At 55.1% G+C, this 23,922-nt stretch overlaps 1 protein-coding gene across 3 annotated transcripts in view; it reads left to right on the forward strand.

Moving 5' to 3' along the window:
- PLXNA1 (plexin A1) overlaps positions 1-23,922 on the forward strand; it is a 115,531-nt gene that overhangs the window by 5,817 nt on the left and 85,792 nt on the right. For all 3 annotated transcript variants that reach the window (XM_066195574.1, XM_066195572.1, XM_066195573.1), the window contains exons 2-3: positions 8,270-9,616; positions 15,076-15,258. In XM_066195574.1, coding sequence (XP_066051671.1) covers positions 8,414-9,616; positions 15,076-15,258 — 1,386 coding nt within the window. In that variant the 5' untranslated portion in view covers positions 8,270-8,413. The remainder of the gene's footprint in view (positions 1-8,269; positions 9,617-15,075; positions 15,259-23,922) is intronic.

The raw sequence follows: 23,922 nt of genomic DNA on the forward strand, positions 1-23,922 counted from the left end.
TAAATTCCTGGCAAGAGAAGAGGCAGATTCCTGTATCACGGGGAGAAATTTCCTGTGTACGTAGCCCCACATCCAAAAGCTGTTCTTCCACTTTGCCTCAGTGTTGGCATGAGCGGGTGCTGCTGGGGGGGCAGGGGAGGAGGAGGGATGGTCACATTCGTTTCAAGTGGCACAATGTGAAAACCACATTTCCTTCTGCGAATGCTGACCCTGTCAGAGCTGCCGATAACATCGCAGGTAATTATAATGGCAGTAAGTTGTTTGCTTTGTGCATGCGGCTTTGTGTACGGGCGGTTGCTTCGTTGCTTCGCTCTTCCTGTGCAGACTGTTAGTTTCAACAGGGGAAGAGGAAAACCCAAAAATATTTTAGGAGGAGTTTAAAAATAATCTCGGAGCTTGGCTCGTGGGCAGGATGTTTCGCAGGATCGTGTTCCCTGCTGGTCTGTGTCCAGCTTTGTGGCCCTCGGAAGGCTTTACTGGATAGTGTTGAGTCCTGTATTGTCATTTTGGCCAGCCTGAGGGCTTGCTGTTGGGCTCTGGAGCTGGAGTGAGATGGGAGTCTGCCCTGGGTGGATCTGGCTGCCCTGTAGCAGAGCGGTGTCAGAGCCGGGGCATGAGCCCTCACTTACAGCTGCCCTGGCCTCTGTAAAACATTTATATCTGTTCCCCAGCATTGCATTCCCTCCACCCCCATCTGCTTCACCATGGTTTTTATTCCTATGAGTGTTGGCATGCTGGCAGGGTCCCTGCCTGCCCGCTGCTGCTTATCTCTGTGTCCGGCTCCTGGATGGCTGCTTCCTTTCTGGACTCAAAGGGGGGACTCTCCCCTCTCTGGCGGGACCAGAATCGGCCCGATGAGCCCTGCTGAAGTCAAAAACCTGTTTTTCAGGCTGATGTCATCGGGAAGAAATGGGGGAGGAGGAAGGCAGGAAGGCAGCCCTGTTTCCGAAGGAGAGCCGCTGCCGAGCCCCGTGACGCTGACAGCAGCCCTGGCTTCCATGGCTCCCACTGTTATTCCTTATCAGCATGGCCTCGGTGCCCGTGGGGCTGCTGGCACATGCAGGAGAGGTCCTGCTCTGCGTGGCCTCATGCCTGCGTGGGAGAGAGCTGGGAGGGAGGGATGCGGCAGTGCCAGGGGAGCGTGTCAGCTCCCAACAGAGCAGGATCTCTTGGCCCACTGGCTGTGCCTTGTATGGCTCCCTCTGTGAGGGCGATGGCACTGGCTGGAGCTGCCACCCAGCCACCTTCATTAGCAGAAAGTGGGTTTTTGGCAGAGGTGCTTGGACAGCCCTCCCAGCACAGGCGAGCAGCCGCTTCTTCTCGGTTTTGCACTGAAGGAGCTGATCGATTATGCTGATGCCTGTTGGAATCTCAGCTCCTCATGCATGGCGTCAGGCCATCGTAGCAAGGTGACCAACATGGCTTGGGGCTGCAGCTGGAATCTGTAGGAAGAGGAGAAGCCTTGCTCTGTTGTCCCTCCCAGCCAGCAGCTCCTGGACTGCACCCACGCTTTGAAGTGTGCTCTGCCCGGGTCTGCTGGGTGAGACCCCCTTGCTGTGGGAGATTGGGGTGGGGTGTGCTGTGTTGGCACTGCCCATAGGAAAGCAGAGCACAGGCACAGCCACTGCTGTGGCGCCTCCCTGTTAATATCAGATGCTCTTTGCCCATGGTGCTGTGAATTAAGCCTTTTTTGGATTCTCAGAACAGTTTCCCCTGTGGTGATGTTCCTGTGGGGGGACTTCTAGGCTTTTCCTCTTCCTGTCTCTGTCTGTCCTATTGCCAGGTGAGGCTCTGCCATCTCTCTGGATGTCTCACTTCAGGGTCAGCTTCACCTTGGGCAAATAAAACATGGGGCTATGCTGAGCTGGAAATTCCGCAGGGGAAGCAGTGCCATTTCCAGCTGTGGTTCTTGGGGCAGCATAACTGAAACAGCAGAGGGGGAAGAATGGGAGGTTGATAGGGGAAGGAAAAGTACACATGGCTTGGGAAAGCTCGTTTGGAGAAGTTTTGTGGTTGTTTTAATCAGAACTAATGTGATGGCAGTCGTGCTTGGCTCGCCACAGGACAGCACAAGTGCTGGTGTCAGCAAGGGGCCAGGCGGAAGCATGGGAATTTCAGTTTAGCTGGGATTAAACCAACCCCAGAATGACCTCCCTTTGCTGGGACAGAGGGGATCCGGCAACCAGGAATCCTCCTGTGGCAGTGCTCCATTGCAAAGAAGGAACTCTCCAGATTCCCTGTGGGTTTTGGGGGAAGTGCTTGTGACAGAGAGGTGAAAGTGCAGCTTGGAGAGCTGGGCTGGAAGAGAGGCATTGATCTGGGCTGGAAGAGAGGCAGTGCTCCATTGCAAAGAAGGAACTCTCCAGATTCCCTGTGGGTTTTGGGGGAAGTGCTTGTGACAGAGAGGTGAAAGTGCAGCTTGGAGAGCTGGGCTGGAAGAGAGGCATTGATCTGGGGAGGGTAAGATCATGGCTTGTGGTTGTGGCTGCCCTGGCCCAGTGAGGGGTGTGGAGCAGGAGGCTGGGGAGTGAGGAGTGATGCCTGATGCTCCAGGGAATGAGGTCAGACAAGGGAAGGATGCTGATGGCCAGAGAGTCTCTAGTTAGGCTTCTCTGCTGTTGAGAGACCTTGCTTGTGAGTGACCTTCTGGGTCTCTGCAGCTCCAGCTGGACTGAGGTGACCTGTGCTGGCAGGGCTGGTTTCTGGGACGTTTACGTGGGGCAATGGACTGATGGGTTGTGAGAATCAAAATCTGGGAGTGTGTGGATCAAAGCCAAAGGGAGAGGTGGCCATCAGGGAATTTGGTCTGTACTTCTTTGCTCTTAAGATGGGGGCAAGATGTTATTAATTGGTCTGGACTGAGGTGACAAAATTCACATCAGTCTGCTGTTTGAAGCCTTGGGTTGACCTGAGTGTCGGTAGTAGGAAGCCACAGTCCCATGGCTGGTGTCCTGGTGCCTTGGCTTGGGGTCTGGATGATGAGCAGCAGAGAGGGGTTTGAGGTGTGCTCTGTGTATGCTGATGGACAAAATTCCTGAAGCAGGATGGGAAGCAGGAGGCTGTGTTCTGTGTGGATGATTACCCACGGGCTGTGCAGTGGTCTCCATTCCAGGCATCAGTGAATTCCAGTCTACGTACTCCTCTCTTGGCTGCAAGGAATACAAAGGAAGGTGGGGCACACTTTCCTCCTGGGAAGTCCAGATCCAGCATGTGGGCTGCAAACAGAAAGCCCCTCGGCAGCCCTTGTAGGGTCCCTCTTTGGACTGTGATACCCACCTGAGCTGTGGGAATAAGGCAAAGGACACCACCGACTCTCGCTTCTGGTGTACCTGGACGGAGTTGGGAAATGTGTAAGGTCTCGGTCCGTGCCCGGTTTCCTGGCAGGACCTGCTGAGGCTGTCCTCGTGTGCCTCCTTGCCTTGGGACATTGTGGTTGCAGGGAGCCTGGGTCTCCATATTGGCAATGCTTGTGAGCCCTTTTTGGAAGGGCTTTGTGCAGGGCAGCCTGCAGTCCCTTGGTGGAGAGTGCACAAAGTGGCTCCAGAGCTCTTCGGGAGTTCAAGCTGTTCTTGGCGTGACATGACTTCTTGCAGAGGACCAGAGATGGGGAATTGCGCACTTGAGAAATGTTATTTAATTTCCTCACTGCTTGTTCTTTTATGTTTCTTTTTGCTGAGGGTCAAGCTTCATGAGCCCTTGGGCAGTAGATGGTTGCTTCTCCTTGTCACGGTTCTCAGGTCCAAAGAGGCTGAATTCTTTTCCCAGAAGATCCTTGCAGGGCAGGAGTAGAAGCTGGGGTGGATGGCAGGATGGGGTCCTCAGCCCCTGCCTGGGAGGGGTGGCAGGAGCCTGGGAGGAAACTGAAGATGCTCAAGATACTCTTGATTGAGTGATAATAATGGAGATTGGGGCATTGGGGCAGCTGCAGAGCCTGCCATTGATCTCATCAGGGTGTGGTTTGAGCCAGGGATAAAGTTGTTAATGATTTAACTCACTGGCTAGGGAGGGACCCCAGCCGAACACTTCTCAATGTCTGTATGCAGTGAAGGAAGGAGTTAAAGTTTATCCCTGCTGCAGCAACTGTAGCGCAGCTCGAATTTGTACCACCACCAGGCTTTCCTCATTGTTGCAAGGCTTTTCCCAGGCAGATGAACCTAAAAATACACCAGCTCTATGGTGAGGCTGCCTCTCCTGTGGCCCAAAGGCTTTTCTCTCCCCTGGATAATCTCCCCTCTCTCCCCTTTGGTAATTACTGGCAGCTTGTAGCTGGTCCCTTCTTCACTGTTTCTTATTGCTGAGAGCAGCAAGTGACTTGGAGGGATTACAGGTGAGGGCTCTTTAGATGCCATTTCCCCTTTTGTGGGTCAGTTATTTCAGTTATTTGGGGGTTTTCAATCCCATGCCTTCTCTCCTCCAACCTCCCTTGCGAAAGTGCAAGGCTATAAAGCTCTTGGGGTGTTTTGCTGGGAGTGAACCTGCTGGGGTCCTGTTGATGGAAGAGCAGGGATGTCAGGCGGGTCTGTGTGTGCCAGAAATGCACCTCTGTGCTTGTCTGCATGTTTTAAACCCTGTCTCCGGGTGTTCCCATGAGGGCTGCTGCTTTGTAGGCTAGTACTGACTCTTGGACTTGCTGTCTGGATGAGTGGAGAGCTGGTCCTTAACACTCTGTCCAGTCTTTGCCTTTTAAGGTTAGTTTTTCCATCCCAGTACTCTGCTTTGTGCTATCAAAAGTGATGATTGTTTTCCCAAAGAGTGATCTCCCATCCCAAACACATGTTTTTGGGCATATTGCAGGACCAGGGAGGTCTCAGCCTTGGGGGATGAGTGCTGCTGCCCCTTGCCACCTCTCCAGCAGCCAGGAAGTGGGGCACTGGCATTTCTGGGGTGTGTCCTTGGCTTGTGGCTGAAAGGCTCATTGAAGCTGGGGTGTGTGAGTGTTGGCTATGCCAAGGTGGGTAACCCCCATCCAAGTCTTGCAGTGGCTGCAACCATCCCAGCATGGCCTCTTTGAGGTAAAACTGTGAGCGAATGTCCTTTCCAGTGGGGGATGAAGGGGACTGGGGTGGATTTGGCTCTTGTGCTGGCTTTGTTTCTGATGGCGGGTTTCCTTCTGTAAATATGTCTGTGTGTGCGTGGAAATCAAAACACAAGCCTGTGGTGCAGTCTGGCTGGCAGTGTGGCCCCGCTGTGGGGTGGGCCCTGGGGATGCTCAGTGCTACAGATGCTCTGGGCTGCATCACTTGCTGCCCAGCAGCACAGCCAGGTGTATTTGTGGTCTTGCTCTCCCAGCTGGCATGCATGCAGCTGGGCTGGGGTGAATTATTTTATTGCTGCCTGTTTCAGGGCAGGGCTCGGCTCCTCTGGTATCTCTCTGGTATCTGCCCAGTTTTCCATGCCTTTGGACTGCACTGCATGTGTTTGTGGTGCAGGTCTGGCTTCCTGGTGATGGCAGTCGTATAGTGGCCCTGGACTGGATCCCCTGAGGGCGAGGTGCTACTTGGATGCAGCCCCAGGGGTTTGGGTGCCCTGTAGTTCAAAGACTGTGCCAGCTGAGGAGCTGCCCTGCCTTAGCTGCACTGTGACCTCTCCATGGGACTTGGAGGCTGTGTGACAGCAGAGAAATGCCCTTTGTCTGCTCCTGCCACAGGCAGGGAGCAGGGGCTGTGCTGGCACCCATGCTCCAGTGCAGCGCTGCCTGCACCGTGGTGGGCTTGAGCCCTGCTTTAGTTCAATCCGAAGTTCAGGAACCCGTATCACCGAATCCCGAAGAAAGCAGACAAACTAACCTTTTGGGCTGTTTTATTTTTATTAATCATTGCTGATGATTTTAAGCAGGACTGGACAAAACCACCACTAGTGTCAGGTCACTAGGACGAGATGTTGCTGCTGTAGTATATTTAGGAGCAGAAATCTCAGAGGAGCTCTGCAGAGTGTCATCTCTTAGCTTGCCCCAGCTCTGCCTCACTTTGCTCTTGTTCCAGCTTCTGATTTGCAGTTCCCTACGTTAATTTGGGAATCTCCTGTTGGGCTTTCTAGCCCTGGTTTGTGGCAGCAGCTCGACCTCTAGTTCTCTCACCCACTTCCTGAAATAGAAGCAGTGAATCATAGAAATGCACCAAGAAAGCAAGTTCCCTGTCACGCTCTCTCATCCTGGCAGGAGAAGCTCTGGGTGGCATCCCTGCGCTGCACCAATCCCCATCTCCCCCATTCCTTCTCTCCTTGGCACGTCACTGACACATGAATTTGGTTCTGGTCTCCTTGCCAGGCAGGCACTGTGCTGTTACTGAGGGACTCAGCTGCATGGGAGCAGTGGCTTGGTGGCAGCTGTGCCAGTTTCTTGAGGTGCGAAAGCACTCTCTGGTTTCCGTCAGGAAACCCCAATGCCTCCAGCTGCTGGGCTGTGGCTTTCTGGGCTAACCAGTGGGTTTGTGCTGACAGTGCCACTTGGTCCCACATCAATGTGGTTTGGGGATAATAAGCTCTGAGCTGGGGTGCTTGTCATTGTTGCCTTACCAACAAGCTCCGAAAAATGAAGATTCTGGGCAGTGTTGAGTGTCTTCTGGGGGTGCCCTTGCCCTGACAGTGTTGTGACAACCTACTCTTTGCTGGGAGGCTCCCAGTGTTGGAAAAGGTGGTAGGAATGGGTGATTAGGACTACGGGGATGATTTCCAGGGTGGTTCTTCTGTTGTCTCCACACCCACAGAGCTTTGTGGCACCTGGATTTGGTCTCAGTGCTGCTCGTGTGCCATCATCCAAATGTCCCTTGAGATTGTTGCCTTGGAAGTGGATGTGTTTAGAAGTTGAAGAGAGCAGGGTGCGGAGCATTGTGGGCAGAGGCAGATCCACAGAGAGGGTTTGGAAGTGCTGCAGAAGCTTTGCCCAGTGTATCTGGGGCTCAGGGGAGCTGGCAGGGCTGCAGGGGTGGCCAGGGCTCGGCTTGTTGTGAAAAAGAAGAGGGGGGAGTCTTGTGTTTGGAGAAGGGGAGTTGGAGAAGGGGTAAAAAAGTTTCTCCCTTTCCTTAGATCTCTTCCAGTCTGGCTCTGTGGCTTGAGAGGGGAGCAGCAGAAGTGAAGGATGCTATATGGAATGTTGGGTTAGCTGTATGGCCCACTGCTGGCTCAGTGATGATGCAGCCTCCCAAGGTTTGCATGTGGCCTAGCTGGTGGGTCCCACAGCCCTGCCAAGGGCAGGATGCTGAGGCTGGGGCAGCGTTCAGCCCCACACAGCCCTGCTGATACGGCAGCTGGCTGCCCTCTGACACCCTGCCTTGCCAGGGATCAGATCTGACACAGTTGCCAGTCACCGCGGGCCATATTTCCTGCTTGTGCCACTCCCTGCTGGGGTTCCTCTTGGAGGTTGTCTTGGGCTGAGTCAGAGATGGACGATAAGGATAGGAAGGAGAGAGAGAGAGAGAGAGGTTCTCCTCCTCCTCCACTCCCTTTTGCAGTGGCTTATCTGCATTGGTTGGGAAACTGAGCTGGTGCTCCAGCCATGGACCTTGGTCTCACCTCGGGTGGGTGAATTGTGATGGTAGGGTGGGCTGTGTGCTGGCAGCGGGGTTTGCACAACCCCAGGTTAGTCTAGGGGTGCTGGTGGCTGTGTGGGGACGGTGGATGGAGAAGACAGGGATAGGGTGTAACAGCGGGGTTGCTGAACTGACACGGAGAGCAGAGCTGTGCATTGGTCTCCTGTGGCCATCTCCTCCCTGCTGCCAGAATACAAAGGTCACCCTGGTGTGGGGTATTTGGCTGGCTCCCCGCTGCTGTGCTGCTCCATGTTGGTGAGCCCCAGATGTGGCACAGCAGCAGGCAGGGCATTCCATCCTCCCTGCATGTGCCCCCTTGTCCTTCTGGAGCCTCTCAAACCACCTGCCTCATGTCTGGCCCTGTGTTTTCTAATGCATAGAAATGCCAGAAGGACAGGCTTGTCCTTGCCATGCCTGCGTGCTCCCTCCAATCCCTTCCTGCCCATGACCCTCCTGGCAGGCAGGTGGCAGGATGGTGGGCAGCATGCCAGGGCTCTTGGCTCTCTCACCTCCTTTAAAAGGTGCTTTTGAGATCCTCCTCTGTGTAGGGGCTTGTGCTGTGCTTGCTGCTGGGATTTTGCATCCATTCCCAGCACCGCCATGGAGTAGGGTTGGGGCAGCTGGTCAGGGTCTCTTCTGCTTGCTAGGAAAATGTGAAGCAGCAGTCTTCTGGGTGGGGTGGAACAAGCTTGAGACTGCCGGAAAGCCTCCTAACCCGACTTTTCTTGTCTTTCCCCCTCTAGGGTTGACTGGACTGGCCATGCTCACGATGCCCTGAATGCTGAGCGCAGTGGAAGCAGAGGAGAGTGTATCCCATTAGCTCCTCCTCCCTCCCCCATCCCTTTAGTTTGGGTTTGTTTCTATTTATTCTGTGGCTGGGTTTGGGCATGGCCTTGGCTGGATGTGAGGCTGCTGCAATGTGGCTCCTTTGGCTCAAGCACCACTTGTCCATCCACATTTGGACCTTGCTGCTCTTGGGGAGCACCTGGCTACCGCTGGCGGAAGGCAGCTCCAAATCTCCCTTTAGGACTTTCCTGGTTACAGACTGGAGCTTGACACACTTGGTGGTCCATAACAAAACTGGGGAGGTCTACGTGGGGGCGGTCAATCGGATCTACAAGCTCTCCAATAACCTCACACTCCTGCGGACCCACGTGACGGGGCCCGTGGAGGACAATGAGAAGTGTTACCCTCCTCCCAGTGTCCAGTCGTGCCCACACGGGCTGGTTACCACCAACAACGTGAACAAACTGCTGCTGGTAGACTACTCGGGGAATCGGCTGATTGCCTGCGGCAGTGCCTCCCAGGGGATTTGCCAGTTCCTGCGGCTGGACGACCTCTTCAAGTTGGGTGAGCCCCACCACCGCAAGGAACACTACCTCTCCAGTGTCAACGAGTCGGGCACCATGTCTGGTGTCATCATCGAGGTGCTGAATGGGCAGAACAAGCTCTTCATTGGGACGCCCATTGATGGGAAGTCAGAGTACTTCCCCACTCTTTCCAGCCGCAAGCTGATGGCCAACGAGGAGAACGCAGAGATGTTCGGCTTTGTCTACCAGGATGAGTTTGTCTCCTCGCAGCTCAAAATCCCCTCGGATACGCTCTCCAAGTTCCCGACCTTTGACATCTACTACATCTACAGCTTCAGCAGTGAGCAGTTTGTTTACTACCTGACTCTGCAGCTGGACACGCAGCTGACCTCTCCTGACTCCACTGGGGAGCAGTTTTTCACCTCCAAGATCGTCCGTCTCTGTGTGGATGACCCCAAGTTCTACTCCTATGTGGAATTCCCCATTGGCTGTGTGCAGGATGGCATTGAATACCGCCTGATCCAGGACGCCTACCTGACCAAACCTGGCAAGGCTTTGGCCAAGTACCTGGGCATCTCAGAGCAGGAGGATATCCTCTTCACCATCTTCTCCCAGGGCCAGAAAAATAGGGTTAAGCCTCCCAAGGAGTCTGTGCTCTGCCTCTTCACGTTGAAGAATATCAAGGATAAGATCAAGGAGCGTATCCAGTCATGCTACAGAGGGGAAGGGAAACTCTCACTGCCTTGGCTCTTGAATAAGGAGCTGGGCTGCATCAACTCGGTAAGTTCCCACCTGTCTTTACTCAAGCCAGACTGTTTCTGGTTTCTGATGATAGTCTCTGGCTGGACTTTCCCAGTGATTTGACCTGAGCTGTGTTTTCCCTGTGGATCTGGCCAGTGTCAGTCAGTTGGGCTGGGAGGGTGGTAGGCTCAGGCCTCAGGGCTTCTGCTGCAGCTCTGCTGTGGAGCCCCTTGCAGATGGCATGTGTTGCCATGGGTTTGTGGGTGTTGTGTCACCTGGGGCTTGGCAGTGGCCAAGCAGAAGGTATTGGAAGCAACAGGATGTGTAGAACAGGGAGCACAGACCTGATGGAGGGAGGTATGGAGGCTGATGGTCCCAGCAGAAGTTGGTCAGATGTTCAGCATGGAGGGACCACATCCTCTCCATGGGGTGCTGGGAGGGCACAAGGCGCTGTCAGTGAGGTGGCTTTTGGGAGTGGCCAGTGCAAACTGTCAGCCAGAGATGCAGGAGATGAGTGCTACTCTCCTGGAACAGTCATCCCCAACTGAGGGAGCACTCCCCTCTGTCCCCAGAGAGGTGTTTTCCTGCCCGGTTGTCCCCTGGGTGGCTCTGCTCCCTGCTGGTCTCAGCTGCTCAGTGTGGGCCCTCTGAGTGGTAGTGGCCAGGGGACCTCCCTAGCTTGGCTCCTGGGGTTTGTTTTCTCATTGAACTGTTACTGTTACTGCATTCTGTTCTGAGCAGTGTAACAAAACACGAGTAGTTGCTGGAGGCTACAACTCCAGGTGATGGAGAGGTCGTAGGCTGGACAGTCACCAAGTAGGGTCAGATATGGGGCTGAGGCAGGCGTGGGCTACTGGTGTGTGTGTGTTTGGGAGGGTCTGGTGGAGATTCTGACCCACCTGCTATCACCTACCTTCCTTCAAGTCCAGCTTGTTGGTGTTCAGCACCCATCAGCAAGCCCCCAGCCCTGCTCAAGCAGGGCTTTGGGTGCAGGCAGGTAGGCAGAGGGGTCCCTGTGGAGCAGCCCTGCTTTCTCTGCCACCGTCCTCGCCGCCGCTCTGAAGGAGACCGCTAACAGCTGCCTGACAAAGTAAAGGGTTTGCTGTCAAGTGTGCTGGGCTCACAAATCAGATTTTGGCTTTGAACTAATTCAATTTTGCTGGAAAATGATGAAATCGTTACACGGCTGCCTGTTGGGTCGTGCAGCTGCTGGCTCTGGCGGTGGAGTTGCTCTCTGCTGCCTCCTGCACTCCTGGCTCACCTCTCCCAGTGCCCCTCTAATGCCATGTCTCCTGGTTTTGGGGAGGGTACTCTGCCCCCCCGCACTCTAGGGATGGTTTTAAACTCTCATGGTCCTAGCATTGTTACCTGGTGGCCAGCCCCTGGGAGTAAGTGGGTCTCAAGGTACTCTCTGGGTCCTGCTGATATGGCTCTTGTGGGGTGGAAGGATTCTCTCTCCCTCCTTCTGGGATGCAGTGATCTGGAAGTGGGATGGGGAAGGGAGCTGGCTCTCTAGGGAGACTCCTCACATTGGTGCCCTCATACCTGAGCATGGACTTCCAAACGCAGCAGAGGCACCTTGTGGAAGCACCCAGACCACTTCCCTGTGCCAGCCCCACTGCTTAAATCACTCCTGAACCTCCCCAGAGGCTTTGCTGCTCCCCTATTTCACTGCTGTGTAGCCAGGCTCTTTTCTTCCTCTGTGCAGTGCAGGGCTGGGAGGTCTTTGTGCCTGTGGCCAGATGTACTCTGCACATCTGCCCAGTGCTCCTGTCCCCAGACTGGGCTGAACAAGGACTGGTGTAGCAGGGCTGGGAAAGGGCAGTGGGCTGAAGCTGTAGTGCAGATGTTGGAGCAGGGAGTTATTTAGAGCTCCTGGAGCCCTTGATTCCTGGGCTGCCAGTGTGGGCAGAGCCAGTGCCTGGAGCCAGCAGGATGAGGGCATCAGCTTTCCCTGGGCTACCCCAGGGAGAAAATGAGTTTTGACTCCTCAGTAAGGCTTGCTGCCCAGCTTGCTGGCAAAGGACAGTGGCTGGTGACAAACCGACTGAAAGTGGGCCAGGATAAGCCAAATCCTTTCCGGGGCAGCCAGAGAAATGCAGGTGGTAACAAACTGTACCACACTCCGATTATTCCTGAGCAGCGATTAATGCACAAAAAGCCTGGCATCCCAGCCTGGCACGTAGTACCAGCCTCTTGTAACTTCCTCCCTGGCTCTTTGCATCCCTCCACATCCTCCATCGCAGCCCCTGGAGGTGCACAGGGGGATGGGGCGAGCCTATAATGGTGTTAACTGGCGAATTACTGGCTAATTAATAATGCTGAGTGATGCGAGCCTTGTCTTGCTGTCTGATCCCTCATTGCTTTCGTAAGTGGGCTTGAAGGGAGGCAATGAGACAAGGCATATCAGGAGACACCCGCTCCTGCTCACTTGGTGCTGTGGGCCTGCTTTCCCCCTCCTTCACGTCCCTTTCCCCAGGAAATCTGAATTTTCTGACCCTGTTTTGGGGAGGAAAAAGTAGTGCCGTGAGACAGAAGACTGCTGTGCTCTGCAGATAGCAGCCCTGGGGTGTTTGAGCCTGGGCAACTGAGAGGGGTGCCAAAGAGAAGCCTGAAAGTAAAAACAAAAGACAAAAATAATTAAAAAAAAATAACCCAAACCCCCAAAAGAAACACCGCATCCCCCTTGCAATAGGCTGAAGGCTGTGGTCCCTGCAAAGACCCATGCAAATGTGAGAGTGGGCAGATCCCGACACCTCCTGCAGATTCCAGTGTCTCCTGCAGATCCCGGCATCCGCAGGCTGGAACTCTGCAAGGTCACTGGCCCTGGCGTGCCGTGGTGCGTGTCGGCCCCTGCCAGCACCGGCTGGGGGACAGCTGTCCCCCTCTGTCCATCCTTCCCTCTGCCCGCCTGCCTTTCCTCTCCCTGCCGCCTGCATCTGCCAGAGACGTCGGTGGGTTCCATAACCCCGGCGCTGCTGCCCTTGGCCCGACCTCTCTGTGCTGCCTGCGCTTCCCCAACGAGGCAGTTTGCTGTTAATGAGCTAATTGTCGGTGTAATTATTTATCGAGGTGGTGTCGGCATGGCGGCGGCAGGAGTTCCTTGGTCCCAGAGCGCAGCTGTATTTATCATTTCCCAGAGAGTATGTTGAGACAAAGCAGAGAGCAGTAAACACCATAAACATCTCTCCTCTTGCATATTCAGCAGCCGCGGGGTTGGGGAAGCTGCAGACTGAGCTCAGAGAGAGCAGAACCTGCACCCAGGGGTGCCAGGGCTTGGATGCCTTTGTGGCATTGCCCTGAACCCTTCTGCTACTGCAGATGCCTGGGTGGAAGGTGCTGGGATTTATTTGGGCTGTGGGGGACAGAATCTTTTCCCCAGCAAACACCTGAGAAATCCCAGGTACTTGCATGGGAGGGAGCCGTGTATCAGCTGGAGCATTGCTCACTCTCACTCTGTGATTAGGAAGATAATTTTCCAGGATCTGCTGTTTTAAAATTCCTAGTCTTGTAATGCAGAGAAGGGTGTTTAGTATGTGTGTTGGCCAGTGGATAGAGGAGGGCAAGGCTGGCATTCAGTGGATGAGTGGAGAGCTTGTGATTTCCCTTCCCTGTTTTTCTTGGGGCTGCAGAGACGCGTGGTGCCCCATGTTCCTGTTTTGGGGATTCCCACATCTTTCATGACTGGCTGAAGGAGTTCCCCTAGTTCAGGGAAGGATGAGCAACAGTCAGGTGGGGAAGGGAGTTGATATTTGTACATTAACTCAACACTCAAAACCAGAAGTTAGAGTAACTGAGGGAGCAGTCCAGCATCCCCAGAGTGCCTGGTGGGCTGAGTATGACTGGTCCTTCCCTTTTGGAAGGCTGGCACAGCACTGAGTTCCTGCTGCATCAGGGAGTGAGACCACTGCCCTTGGAGCTGGCATGGTGAGGGGGGCGAGCAGCCTTGCCATGGCTGTGGGAGGCTGATGCCGTTGTAGCTGCAAGTGTATTGTGCTGGGGCACGGAAAAGTGCTGTGTTTTCTCTCCTCCACATGGGTGACTGTTGGTGGGAGCCGGTCTGGGCTGATCCTCGCTTCCCAGGCAGTGCTGAGTGGAAATTACAGAGCTCTGTACAGCCCTTGCCTACGTGGAGCTTGGGAGCTCGGCATTTTCCCATATGCTCTGTACACATGTGGTATGGATTTAAAACCCCTTGGGGACTGGCATGCATTTGGAGCCTGCTGCTTGCCAAAAAACCTCTCTCCCCTTTAAATTCAAAATTATATAAGGAACCTTGTGAAGCGGAAGAATCACGGCTGATGTCTCCCTGTCAGCTGTATCTGCATTGCCACTTTAGCCTCCTGCACCCAGGCTTGCTGCCACCCTTGGGGATTTGGCAAAGCCCTTCACTGCCTGGGCAGAATGAGGATTTTGCTGGTGCTGTGTGACCACGTGAGGCTGTTGCCTCGTGTGGGAACACTGGGAGGCCCATGTGCCCCTCAGGCCAGGCAGCTGTGGCCAGGGTCTGTTGTTCTGCTCAGCAGGTCAGGGTGAGGATTCTCGAGGTAGGGGTGAATGTTGTGGATCTGGTCCTGATCCCACTCCCTGGCCTGCATCTCAGCTTTCACAGGAAGCATCCCTTTGCCTTGCCCATGGCTGGACTGTCCTTGATGGAGGTCCCTGCTGTCACGGCTGTGAGAGTGGACAGAGGTCACTGCAGCCCTGCTTCTGCCTTTCCCTGGGCAGAGGGAAAGCTTGCAAAATCTCCTCCCAGATCTGTGGGCTCCCACTAAGCTGAGGAGGCAGCTGGCTGACCCAGGCGCCTTGTCTGGGGCAAGGCAGCATGGAAAGTATGTGGGGATTTCCCAAAGACGTTCCTGCAGGAGGAGGAACAGGGCTGGCAGGTGGGTAGTGTGTTTGCTGGAGGCTTTGCTATGTGAAGTGAGGCTCTTCCAGGAGCCCTGACTTGTTTGCCTTGGCATGGCCTTGTCTGGGAAGTGTTTTGTCTTTGGGGGAAGGCTGGGGTGCAGGATTCAGCCTCTCCTGCCTTGCTGCCAAGCTGGTTTTTTTTTGAAGCTAGTGCTGGGATGAGGAGGAGAGAGATGTGTGTGTGCTGGGGAGCTTTTGCTGGCATCCCACGTGCTGAGATGGCATTGGCAGGGATGGAGGGGGGAGCAGGGATGCTCCACTGGCTCCTGCTGTGTTTATGAGTGCTGCTCTGTAGAATGCAGAGGACAGAGAGCCTTGGTCTTGATCTGCAAAGCCTGTTCAGATGTAGGGAGGACCTGCATGCAGTAGATCTGTCCCAAGTGCCTTACATCAGTGTGTAGAGAATGTTAGGGAAATATCAAGTCATGCCTTCTCGTGGCTGGTGGGGCAGGATGGCTGTGGTAGGAGGCTGCCAAAGGTGCTGTAGCTGTGGGGTGAAGGTGGGAGATGGCTGGCTGCCATCTGTGAGGTCCAACATGTTGAGGCATTGGCAAAAAGCTCATCTCTCCTCTGCTTTCTTCCAACAGCCGCTGCAGATCGACGACAATTTCTGTGGCCAGGATTTTAACCAGCCGCTGGGTGGGACTGTCACCATTGAGGGGACCCCACTCTTTGTGGATAAGGAGGACGGGATGACCTCAGTGGCTGCCTATGACTACAGAGGACAAACTGTTGTCTTTGCAGGCACACGGAGCGGGAAGATCAAAAAGGTAGGAAAGCTGTCAGTGCTGCTGATGGGGAGGGATGACCGCTTGCCTCACTGGACCTTTGCTGGGTACAGGTTGGGCTGGGCCTCCATAATAGAGTGACTTGATGTATTTGGGGTAATGTGCAAAGGGCCAGTGAGGGGCAAGTTCCCCTTGCTTCTCTCTGCTGACCACATTTACAAAACCTCTGCCTTTTGGAAGGGTTATGACATAAGGAAGTTGAGTCCTTGCTGATGGTTGATCAGAGCCCATCCCGTTGTGTCTCGGGGGCAGGTAGGCTTGCCCTGGAGCTGCCATGGGGCAGGCTTTGTCCATCTGGGTCCTCTGTCCATCTGGCCTTGTCGTTGACCTGGGCAGAGGTGGGTGCTGATGGCTCCAGCCCGGCGAGGGGGAGACTTCACTTCCTGTACCCTACCTCGGCACAAAAGGCTGCTTGTCGGTGGCAATTAGCAAATAGCTCCATGCGTGCCTTTCTCTGCCTGCATCTCCACAGGGCACGGATTTCCTGTTATCATAACATCATGCCTGTAATTACAGCTGTACATGCCCTGTATAAACATAGCTTCCATTAACACATCCTCAGCCAGGGAAAGGCCACGTGAAGGTCCTGGTAGGGTCCCTGCTATGGAGCAGAGCTTGGCTGGGGGGTTTGGCCCATCTTTCTGTGACTTGTAAGGTGCTTCAGAACTCTGTTTTGGGCACAGTATTCTGCATTTTTGTTACATCTCCTGATCTGTGCTGGCCAGGGTGCCCTGCAGGAGGCAGGGTGGTTTCTCTGGCAGGAATCTGGAGCAGGAGGCCATTGCGTAGTCCGCATATGTCCTACTTGCCCTGCACTTGTTCCCCCATGACCCCTGACAAACCTGCTTGTGCCCCTGCCTATTAGCAGTGTTTTTGGGGCACGGGCAGCACATGTTGGTGTGGGGGGCAGGATGGAGGGGTCCTCTCTAGCCCCACATCTTCTACTTGCCTTTCTGCAGTCCTTGGAGGTGTGCACAGCGGCAGTAGGGCTGTCGGGATGGAGGCAGCTCGTCCCCTTCCGGATCGATAAGGGATCCAGAGGGACTGGTGTCATGTTGCTGCCGGCAGAGCTGGACTCCAGATGGGAGCTTTTAGGTGGGGATGGGAAGGGAGGGGCATGTGGGGCAAGTATTCAAAAAGCCGCAGCGAGAATGTTTACACCTCTAGTTTCTCAGTTACCTAGAGAGGCTGGTGGTTGGTTTTTAGGCGGCAAATTGGATTTTTCTTCTAACTGCTTTTTTCAGTTTTCCCCTGGTCTTTGCACCTTCAGAGCCATTTGGAAGGGGTCAACTAGTGTGGGTGCCTGGTTGGTGTGCAGCCTGCATGCTGCAGCCATGACTGCAGTCAGAACTTGGTGCCCAGGTGTGGTTTGAATGTCCTCCTCATCTGCAGGGCTTTCTCAAGCTTTGTTTTTCCTAGTTTTAAACTTGGTGTCCCAAAGGGCTGGTGGGGCTCTCTGGCCCTGCAGAGCATGAGGACATGGAACTGATGAGACTCAAGAGATGGGTCTCAGTCCTGTCTCAGTTCTGGAATGCTGTCTAGGTTTTATATGCTTATCCTACCTGGAGCTCCCAGGTCCCCTGGTGCTGCAGGGCTCTCTAATGGCAGCATGGGAGCACTTTGCAGGCTCCAAGTCCTGCGCCATGAGGTCCTCTTCTTGTCCCTGTAGTGACCTTGAGGTGGGCAGCCCAGCCCTCCTGCAGCAGGGGCTGTCTGGCTGCCTAGCAAAGTGCTGCCTCAGCAGCTACCTGATCCTGCTGCCTGGCTGCCAGGGCTGGAGGCAGGGGAGGGCAAGGAGGGGCTGCTGACCCATCTTTGAGTGGAACCAGTGTGTCCCCAGTCAGGGGATGTGATACCTGGCAGGGGTTCAGCAGAGTGTAGCCAAGGTGGCTCCTCCAGGCAGAGAGGATGTGTGGGAGAGCGTGGGAGGGTGCAACCTTAAGCAGTGTTTGCAATCCCTCTGCTTTTAAGATGTTGGTGTTTCCCTCTGTCCCCTTGGCAAACATCCACAGTAGGCTTGATGCAGCCTGCCGCCCCCCACCCCGCCCTTTCCAGAAGCCCTGGCATCTCCTCTGGGAGAGGAAGGGCTGCACTGACAGCTGGGTGCCCCCCTCCCCACCCCCAGGAGCCTTGTAATGGATGCTGCTCTGCTGAGGGGCGCCGATCTTGCCATCTGGGCCGGGGTAAGGTCAGGCCAGAGTCACTGCCGCGTCTGGCTTTTCCTTGGATGGCAGCTCCCGTGCCCAGCATTTGTCCAGACTGTTGCATGCAAACAGAGCCTCCCTTTGTCCCCCCAAAAAAGCCACGCGAGCCTGTGGCTGCCCTGCAGCCTCTCCCCAGCCCTGCCACCAACAGTTGCTGTCGGGAGGGCAGGGTGCTGGCCAGCACCTGCTGCCACCACAGCTGCAGAGAGACACCAACTTTGGGGGGGGTGGAAGGATCTTGCAGGCAATGTCAGGTTTGCAAAACTGTCTGCAGGACAGGGACTGTGGGATGTGGAGGCACCAAGGGGGATGGAGATCACAACGCCTGGGATGCTGAGTGGGTTGCAGCAGCGGAACCCATGGCAGCCTAGTCTCAGCTTGTGCTGCAGCATTACCAGGCAGGCGGTTTTCTTTGGCTGATCCCAAGTTATGTGGAGAGGCCGGGCTTGGAAAGCCCTTGGTCCCACGTGCTCTCTGTCCTCCGTGCCAGCAGTCATGGGACTGGGGCAGTCAGGGAATTCCAGCCATGCCCAGGTGAACAATGCAGGGATGGGTTCCAACACTGCTGGAGCTGGCACTGAACCACTTCCTCTGTACTCCTGCACAACAGGGACCTGGCCTTGCACCCTAGTCTGACAGGGATGTGGATGGGGGAGTGACATGAGGACATGAGCCATGAGCATGCTGCAGCAGGAATATCAGGGGATGTTTTTGAAAGGAAAATGAAGTTTGTGTCCTAATACTTGGGTTTTTCCTGGAAACCACATGTCCTCAATTGGCAATGTTTTTATTGGGCAATTATAATTTTCCCAGGTTGTCTTTTCTATTTTTCAGGTGGATAGGAAGCTGTGTATGATTGCAATGAGAACGCTCAGTCATGTGCTGGAAAGGCATGTTTGACACTGCACCCATGTCAGCTCTTGAGCTGTGTATGCCAAAGAATTGATTTTGGGTGTGCTTGAAGTGTTGTATGGAGAGAGGGAAAAAGGGTGATACTGAAGGGGGTGTGCCGATGGAGCCCTCTCCCAGTAACTGCACCGTGCTGGGCTGGCGGCTGGAAGCTGGAGCAGTGGGACATTCTGGGAGGTGCAGCAGAGACCCGGCTGCCATCCTTCACTGCCATCTGCTCCTCGTTATGCAAACACAGCACCGCCTTGGGGCTCTGCTGCGTTCAGTGTAGCCCTTGTGGGTTGACCCAGTTTTGGGTGCTGTCTGGTTATTTTTGGGGGGATGAGCTGAGTTCCTCTCTCAAAGCAGCGGGTGACTCCCTGCCCACAGCTGTCCCTGGCTGCTGCAGAATGGGTAGGCTGTGAGCTGTCCCTTCTGCCACAGCCCTACAGGAGATACCCAGCACCACTGGGGAACCAGGCACTGGAGATCCCTAAGGCAGGCGTGGTTACAGGACAGTGCAGCCAGTGCGTCCCAGCCAGGATAGCATCGGACTACACATTCCTTGCAGCCAGCTGAGCTCTCATTTTTTGAGGATTATCTGTCTCCCTAGTCACCACTGCTATCCCTGTAGCTCCCTGTTCTGTCCTGGAACTGGCTGGCCTTGGGCATGAATGCATCGTGTCTCCTTTGGGAATCTGCTCCCCCCCTGGGGCTTGTGCTTGCCATGGCTTGTTTATTCTCTCCCACAGAAAGCACAGCTGAACTGGGCCTATGTCTGGCTGCTTTGATTTCACTTCTTTGATGATAATAATACTAATACTACTACTAAACTCTTCACACTAAGTGGGTTATCCCCATCCCTAACAGCAGGATGTGGTGCTCCTCTCCTGGCCTGGAGAGGGTTGAGGGGCTCCCCTCGCAGCTCCCTGTCCTGTGGGCAGGGAGATGATGGTGCTTTGGGGGAGCACATTTGGCAGCCTATGGAGGCACCCTCCCTCGAGTTCTCTAAAGGCTTTGAATTAAGGATGCTTCAGTGTGTTCACAACCCTTGGTGTGTCTGAACAGAAAATGGGTGCTGTGGGGAGAGGGAGTTGCTGACTAGGGCCTTTTTAGTGTTTCCCTTTTACCTGCTGGCTCCCTTCTGTCACAAAAGCCCCCATGTGTTGACCTCCTGGATATGACGTATGACCTGATCGTGGTCCACGTGAGCTGAGAGAAGAAGCCGTCAGGCTCCCTGCCCACCCTGCTGATCCCTGTCCCCACAGATCCTTTTGCATCACCCTCTGCTTAGTGCTCAGGGTAAGCAGCTCTGGCTGAAAAGGGGCCCTTTGTGTCTCGGCCATGAAATCCGGCTCCTGGAGTGCGCGGGAAGGCTTGGTCTGCCTCGTGACCCTGCTGCTGGCTACCCTATTTACTTCCTATGCCTTGGCTGGCTTTTCTTTTGGGGTGTGTGTGGGGACACACGGGACAGATTCGGGGCATGAACCCTGCCCTGGCCCTGGCGGTGTCAGCCGGTGACCCTTGAGGACTCCCCAGACATCGACCCCTATGCAGCCCCTGGAAATGCTCTCCTGCCTGTGCTGCTGCCTCTTCCCAGCTGGCTGCCCGGCACAAGGGCCTTTTGTTCCTCCTGCCTCTTCCCTGTTCCCTCTTCTGCTCCATCCCATCCTCTGGAGACCCCTAGCCACCTCCCCACATGCTTGCAGCCCCCGTGGGCGCCTGCGCTCAGCCCCGTGAGGGAGATGCGGTCCTTGGAGCATGCGCCCGTGCCTCTTCCCCAATCAATGGCAATAATTTTATTGGCATGACAAGGTAGCCGACGGTTGCCAAAGTGAATCCATCAAATACCTCTTGGCGGCTCCCCGCCCCCTCGAGAGCTCTCGCTGGAGTCGTTAAGCCGTTTTAATCAAGGTGGAGGCTGGAGAGCCGGCGTGTTAAGTGGATGGGGTGGTGGGGAGGGGGCGGTGGAGCCTTCCTGCCCCCCGCGCTCGTGGCGGGGAGCGCTCGGCATCGCCCCCTTGGTGCTCGGCAGGAAGAGGCCCTGCTCGCCGGCGTTGGGCTTTGTTGCGCCGCCCGGCCCTGAACAGGATGTCTCATTGTTGGAGGAAACAATTAGAAATTCATCGTGAACCGCTGGCCTCTGGGATCTGCTGGGGCGACGAGGCCGTGGCTCCAGGCAGCTGCCAGCTTTGTCCTGGGGTGACTCCTGGAGGGGAATGCCGCTGGGGTTCCTGCTCTTGCCTCGTGCAGGATGGATGGGGAGGAACATTTCCAGGCTGCTGGCGCTCCGAGGGATACTCCAGCATGCTCATACAGCCTTGGAGAAGGAGAGGAGGTGTCAGGGGACTCGCTGCCCTCAAAGCCCGCTCCCTCCATCTTCCGTGCCCCCAGGCTTTTTGACTCACGAGCCGCAACTCTCTCTCTTCTTTCCCCCATCTGCTCCGCTCTCCGTGCAGAGCCGGCAGGTGAGGGAGGCCTGGGAGGCTGGCGCTGGGCCAGCCGGGAGGCAGCAGCAGCCAGCCCCGCTCCAGCCTTCGCTGCCGAAAGCGCTGACGGTGCACGTCTCGCCGCTCCCTGGCGCCGGGCGCCCGCAGGCAGCCCTGTGCCTCGCCCCCATCCATCATCCGGGCGCCCTACGGCGGCGTGGCCGCTGGACTTTTACCGGTGTCAGGCAAGGTGACTTTTGGGCAGCAGCGCCTTGTGAAAGCCGGAGGAAGCTCGGGGATGAAGGTGGATCCCAAAGATCCTGTGTCTTCAGAAGGGGATACTGGCTGCAAACCTGGCTTCTGTAATTGCTCTGTGAAAGGGTTTGAAGGCAAAACGCTCAGGAGCTGGCAGGTCCGTGCCAGCCAAACACGGCAGCATCACCTTCACAGCTGGTCCCTGCAGACCATCCTGTGCCCTGGCAGGGGCTGCCACCCCAGAAGTATTGTGGAAATAAGGCTGGGAAAGGAAAATCAAGAGCCGGCCGGGTTTTGTGACTGTGTGCCTCGCTGGTCTTGCCCCTGTTGTTGCAGGGCTGTGTAAGGCATTGGTGGCCATGGCTTTGCAGTTCTGGGAGAGAAAGGCAGGTGAGCGATCTTTAGGATCGTGGATAGGCAGGGGCAGATGAGCGATCTTTGGAGGTCATTGGTGTCGATGCTGAGCCCCCATGACTGTTTGGATCACACTCAGTGGGGCCTGTTGTTAGGAGAAGGGTGTGTGGGCTGGCTGGGACCAGCAGTGAGCAGTGGGTATTCCCTCCTAGCTGGTGGGGTTGGCTTGGTTGCTGAAGCGTGAAGCTGCTGAGCATTTTCTTCTGCATCTCTCTGCTGCTGAAAGCAGGGCTGTGGCCCCTGTCTGTGACCTCTATTCTTCTGGGAAGAGCGGGAGCACGACTCTTGCTTTGGACTGTGCCTCCTGCTGGGGACCTCTGTGGTGGCCCCAAGGGGACAGGGCAGGGGGAAAAGCCACACCATTAGAATGGAAATGAGCTGGGAGGGCCCAGCTCTGTTGGATCACTCCTGTTGTAGCCATTGTGCCTATTCACTGGCTAACTTTCACAAACACTGACTAATTTTAGCTTTTCAGGTGGGAGAATGGCCCCTATGTCCCACCAAAAGCAGCAAGGGAGGATGTCCTGGCTCATCAGGAAGGCAGCGGTTTGAGAGGCAGGGACTGTCGGTATGCCTGGTGTGAAGGGGCAGTGCTGGTGTCCTGCTTTGCCTTTGTGCAGCCCATTAACCCAGATTTAATGGTGCCTTAGGAATTTGCCCTGAGCCCCTGGCCTGCTGGAGGAGGAAGGATGTGTGCTTACCAGGAACTCAGGCAGCTCCAGTTTTGTCTGGGTCTCTCCGTGTTCCAGCCCTGCCTCAGGTAGAGACATCACCGCGGGGAAGGTCAGATATCCCCATGAGCTGACCTCCCTGCTTTTCCCTTCTGGGCTGGGAGGAAAAACCATCATAGATCAAGAGCAAGGTGGACGTGTGGTATGGCACTTGGGGATGCAGGATGTGGACTCCAGCTGCCCCTTAGTGGCTGCTGGATCCTCTAATCCATCTCCGAGACTTTGATACATGGGTGGTCGTTTGTCTCCAAGTCCAGGCAGGGATGGTGTCATCCCAGGCTGCTTGGAAGAGCTGCTGTTTGGCCTCTTGTTGTCCCGTGCCCTTGTTAATTACAGGCTTTTCTGAAGTGGAACAGGAGAAAGGGCGCTAATGGCAGGCTGGTACTGATGGGGAAGGCAGCAGAAAGGTGCTGCATGGGGTCGGCATTGTGGGGTGAAATACGAATAGAGGAGCTGGGATGGATGCTGGGTGGTGGTGAGGGTGCAGACCCCTGGGACAACGTCCCTGTTTCTCTCTGGTGCTTTCCCCTGGATGACCTGTGCTACCAGAGCTGATCCTGGCACCTCCCTGCTCTTTGTGAACCCATGGACCAGCTGCCAGCACGAAACCTCCCCGTGGCAGTGAGAGCAATTGTCTACATGGGAAGCAAGTGGGAAAGTTTTATTTAATGGATGCTTAGTTCTTTTAATGCCATTTAGCAGCTGGAGAGAAGGAAAAGAGCCAGTGCTGTGTGACAAGCCGGCTCTCTGCAGACAGAGAATGGGCTGAAGTAGTGGGGAGCATCCCGACAGTCTGGCAGAGAAAGGCAGGATAATGTGATAGTGCTTTAATTTGTACACGCTTTGTGCTCTTGAGGGCAGCATCATTTGATAGCTTTGTGCTGGGACAGATCTGGCATGACAGGGGTGCTCAGCCCTGGGATGCAAGGAGGGGTTCTGCTGGTGGAGCAGGTGCTGGGGGAAGCAGCTCCCTCCCACCATAATCCCTGTATGGGCAAAGGAAGCGATGCCGGGCTGAAAAAAAGGCAGCGTGGTTTTTATTAGCTACAACCCTAATGATGTATTTTGGATTGCTCTCCTGCGTGGATAAAAATTACCAGTCCTTGAATGAAGGGGAAATAAAAAAGTCTCTCTGACCTTGAAGCTGTTCGTTCACTTGTCTTCATTTCATTCCCCTTGGCTGGGGATGCAGGTCAGTTTTGGGTCCTATTTATAGTCTGCTTCGTTTGGTGGTTTTCTTTACAAAGTGAAAGGTTGTCACCTTTGTTTCTGATACTGCGGAGAGGAGCTGCTCTAGGGAAAAGGAAGAATAAATGAGAAATTTCTCAGAGTGTTCCTGTATGCGGCAAAGCTTTGTAATCTGGAAAGATCAAAAAGCCCTGGACTGCCTACCTGAGCTCCTTGTGTGGAGGTAGCCGGGGTCCCTGGTGCCTTGAGAGATATGGGGTGGTGCTTTTCTGTGCTGGCCAGTGGCTCCTGGGGCTGATCAGAGCCTTTATTTGTACCAAAACAGAGATAGTTTCCCTTTCCAGGCAGCTTGGCTCATGTCTCCACATCTGGCATGGTTGACTTTTGTTGAAACAACATGTGGGCTTGATTCTTCCCTTCTCCCACCCCTGTGAAGGACGCTGTGGCTTTGTTGTCCATCTTCACTGAAGCCACATGTCCACAGAAGCCCGACTGCTGAAGTTGAATCCCCTGCCTGTGCCTACATCTCCTCCTCCA

The sequence above is a fragment of the Chamaea fasciata genome, unplaced genomic scaffold (assembly GCF_029207755.1).
Source record: "Chamaea fasciata isolate MVZ Bird 193981 ecotype frontalis unplaced genomic scaffold, bChaFas1.0.hap1 SCAF_13, whole genome shotgun sequence".
NCBI classification, from domain to species: Eukaryota; Metazoa; Chordata; class Aves; order Passeriformes; family Sylviidae; genus Chamaea; species Chamaea fasciata.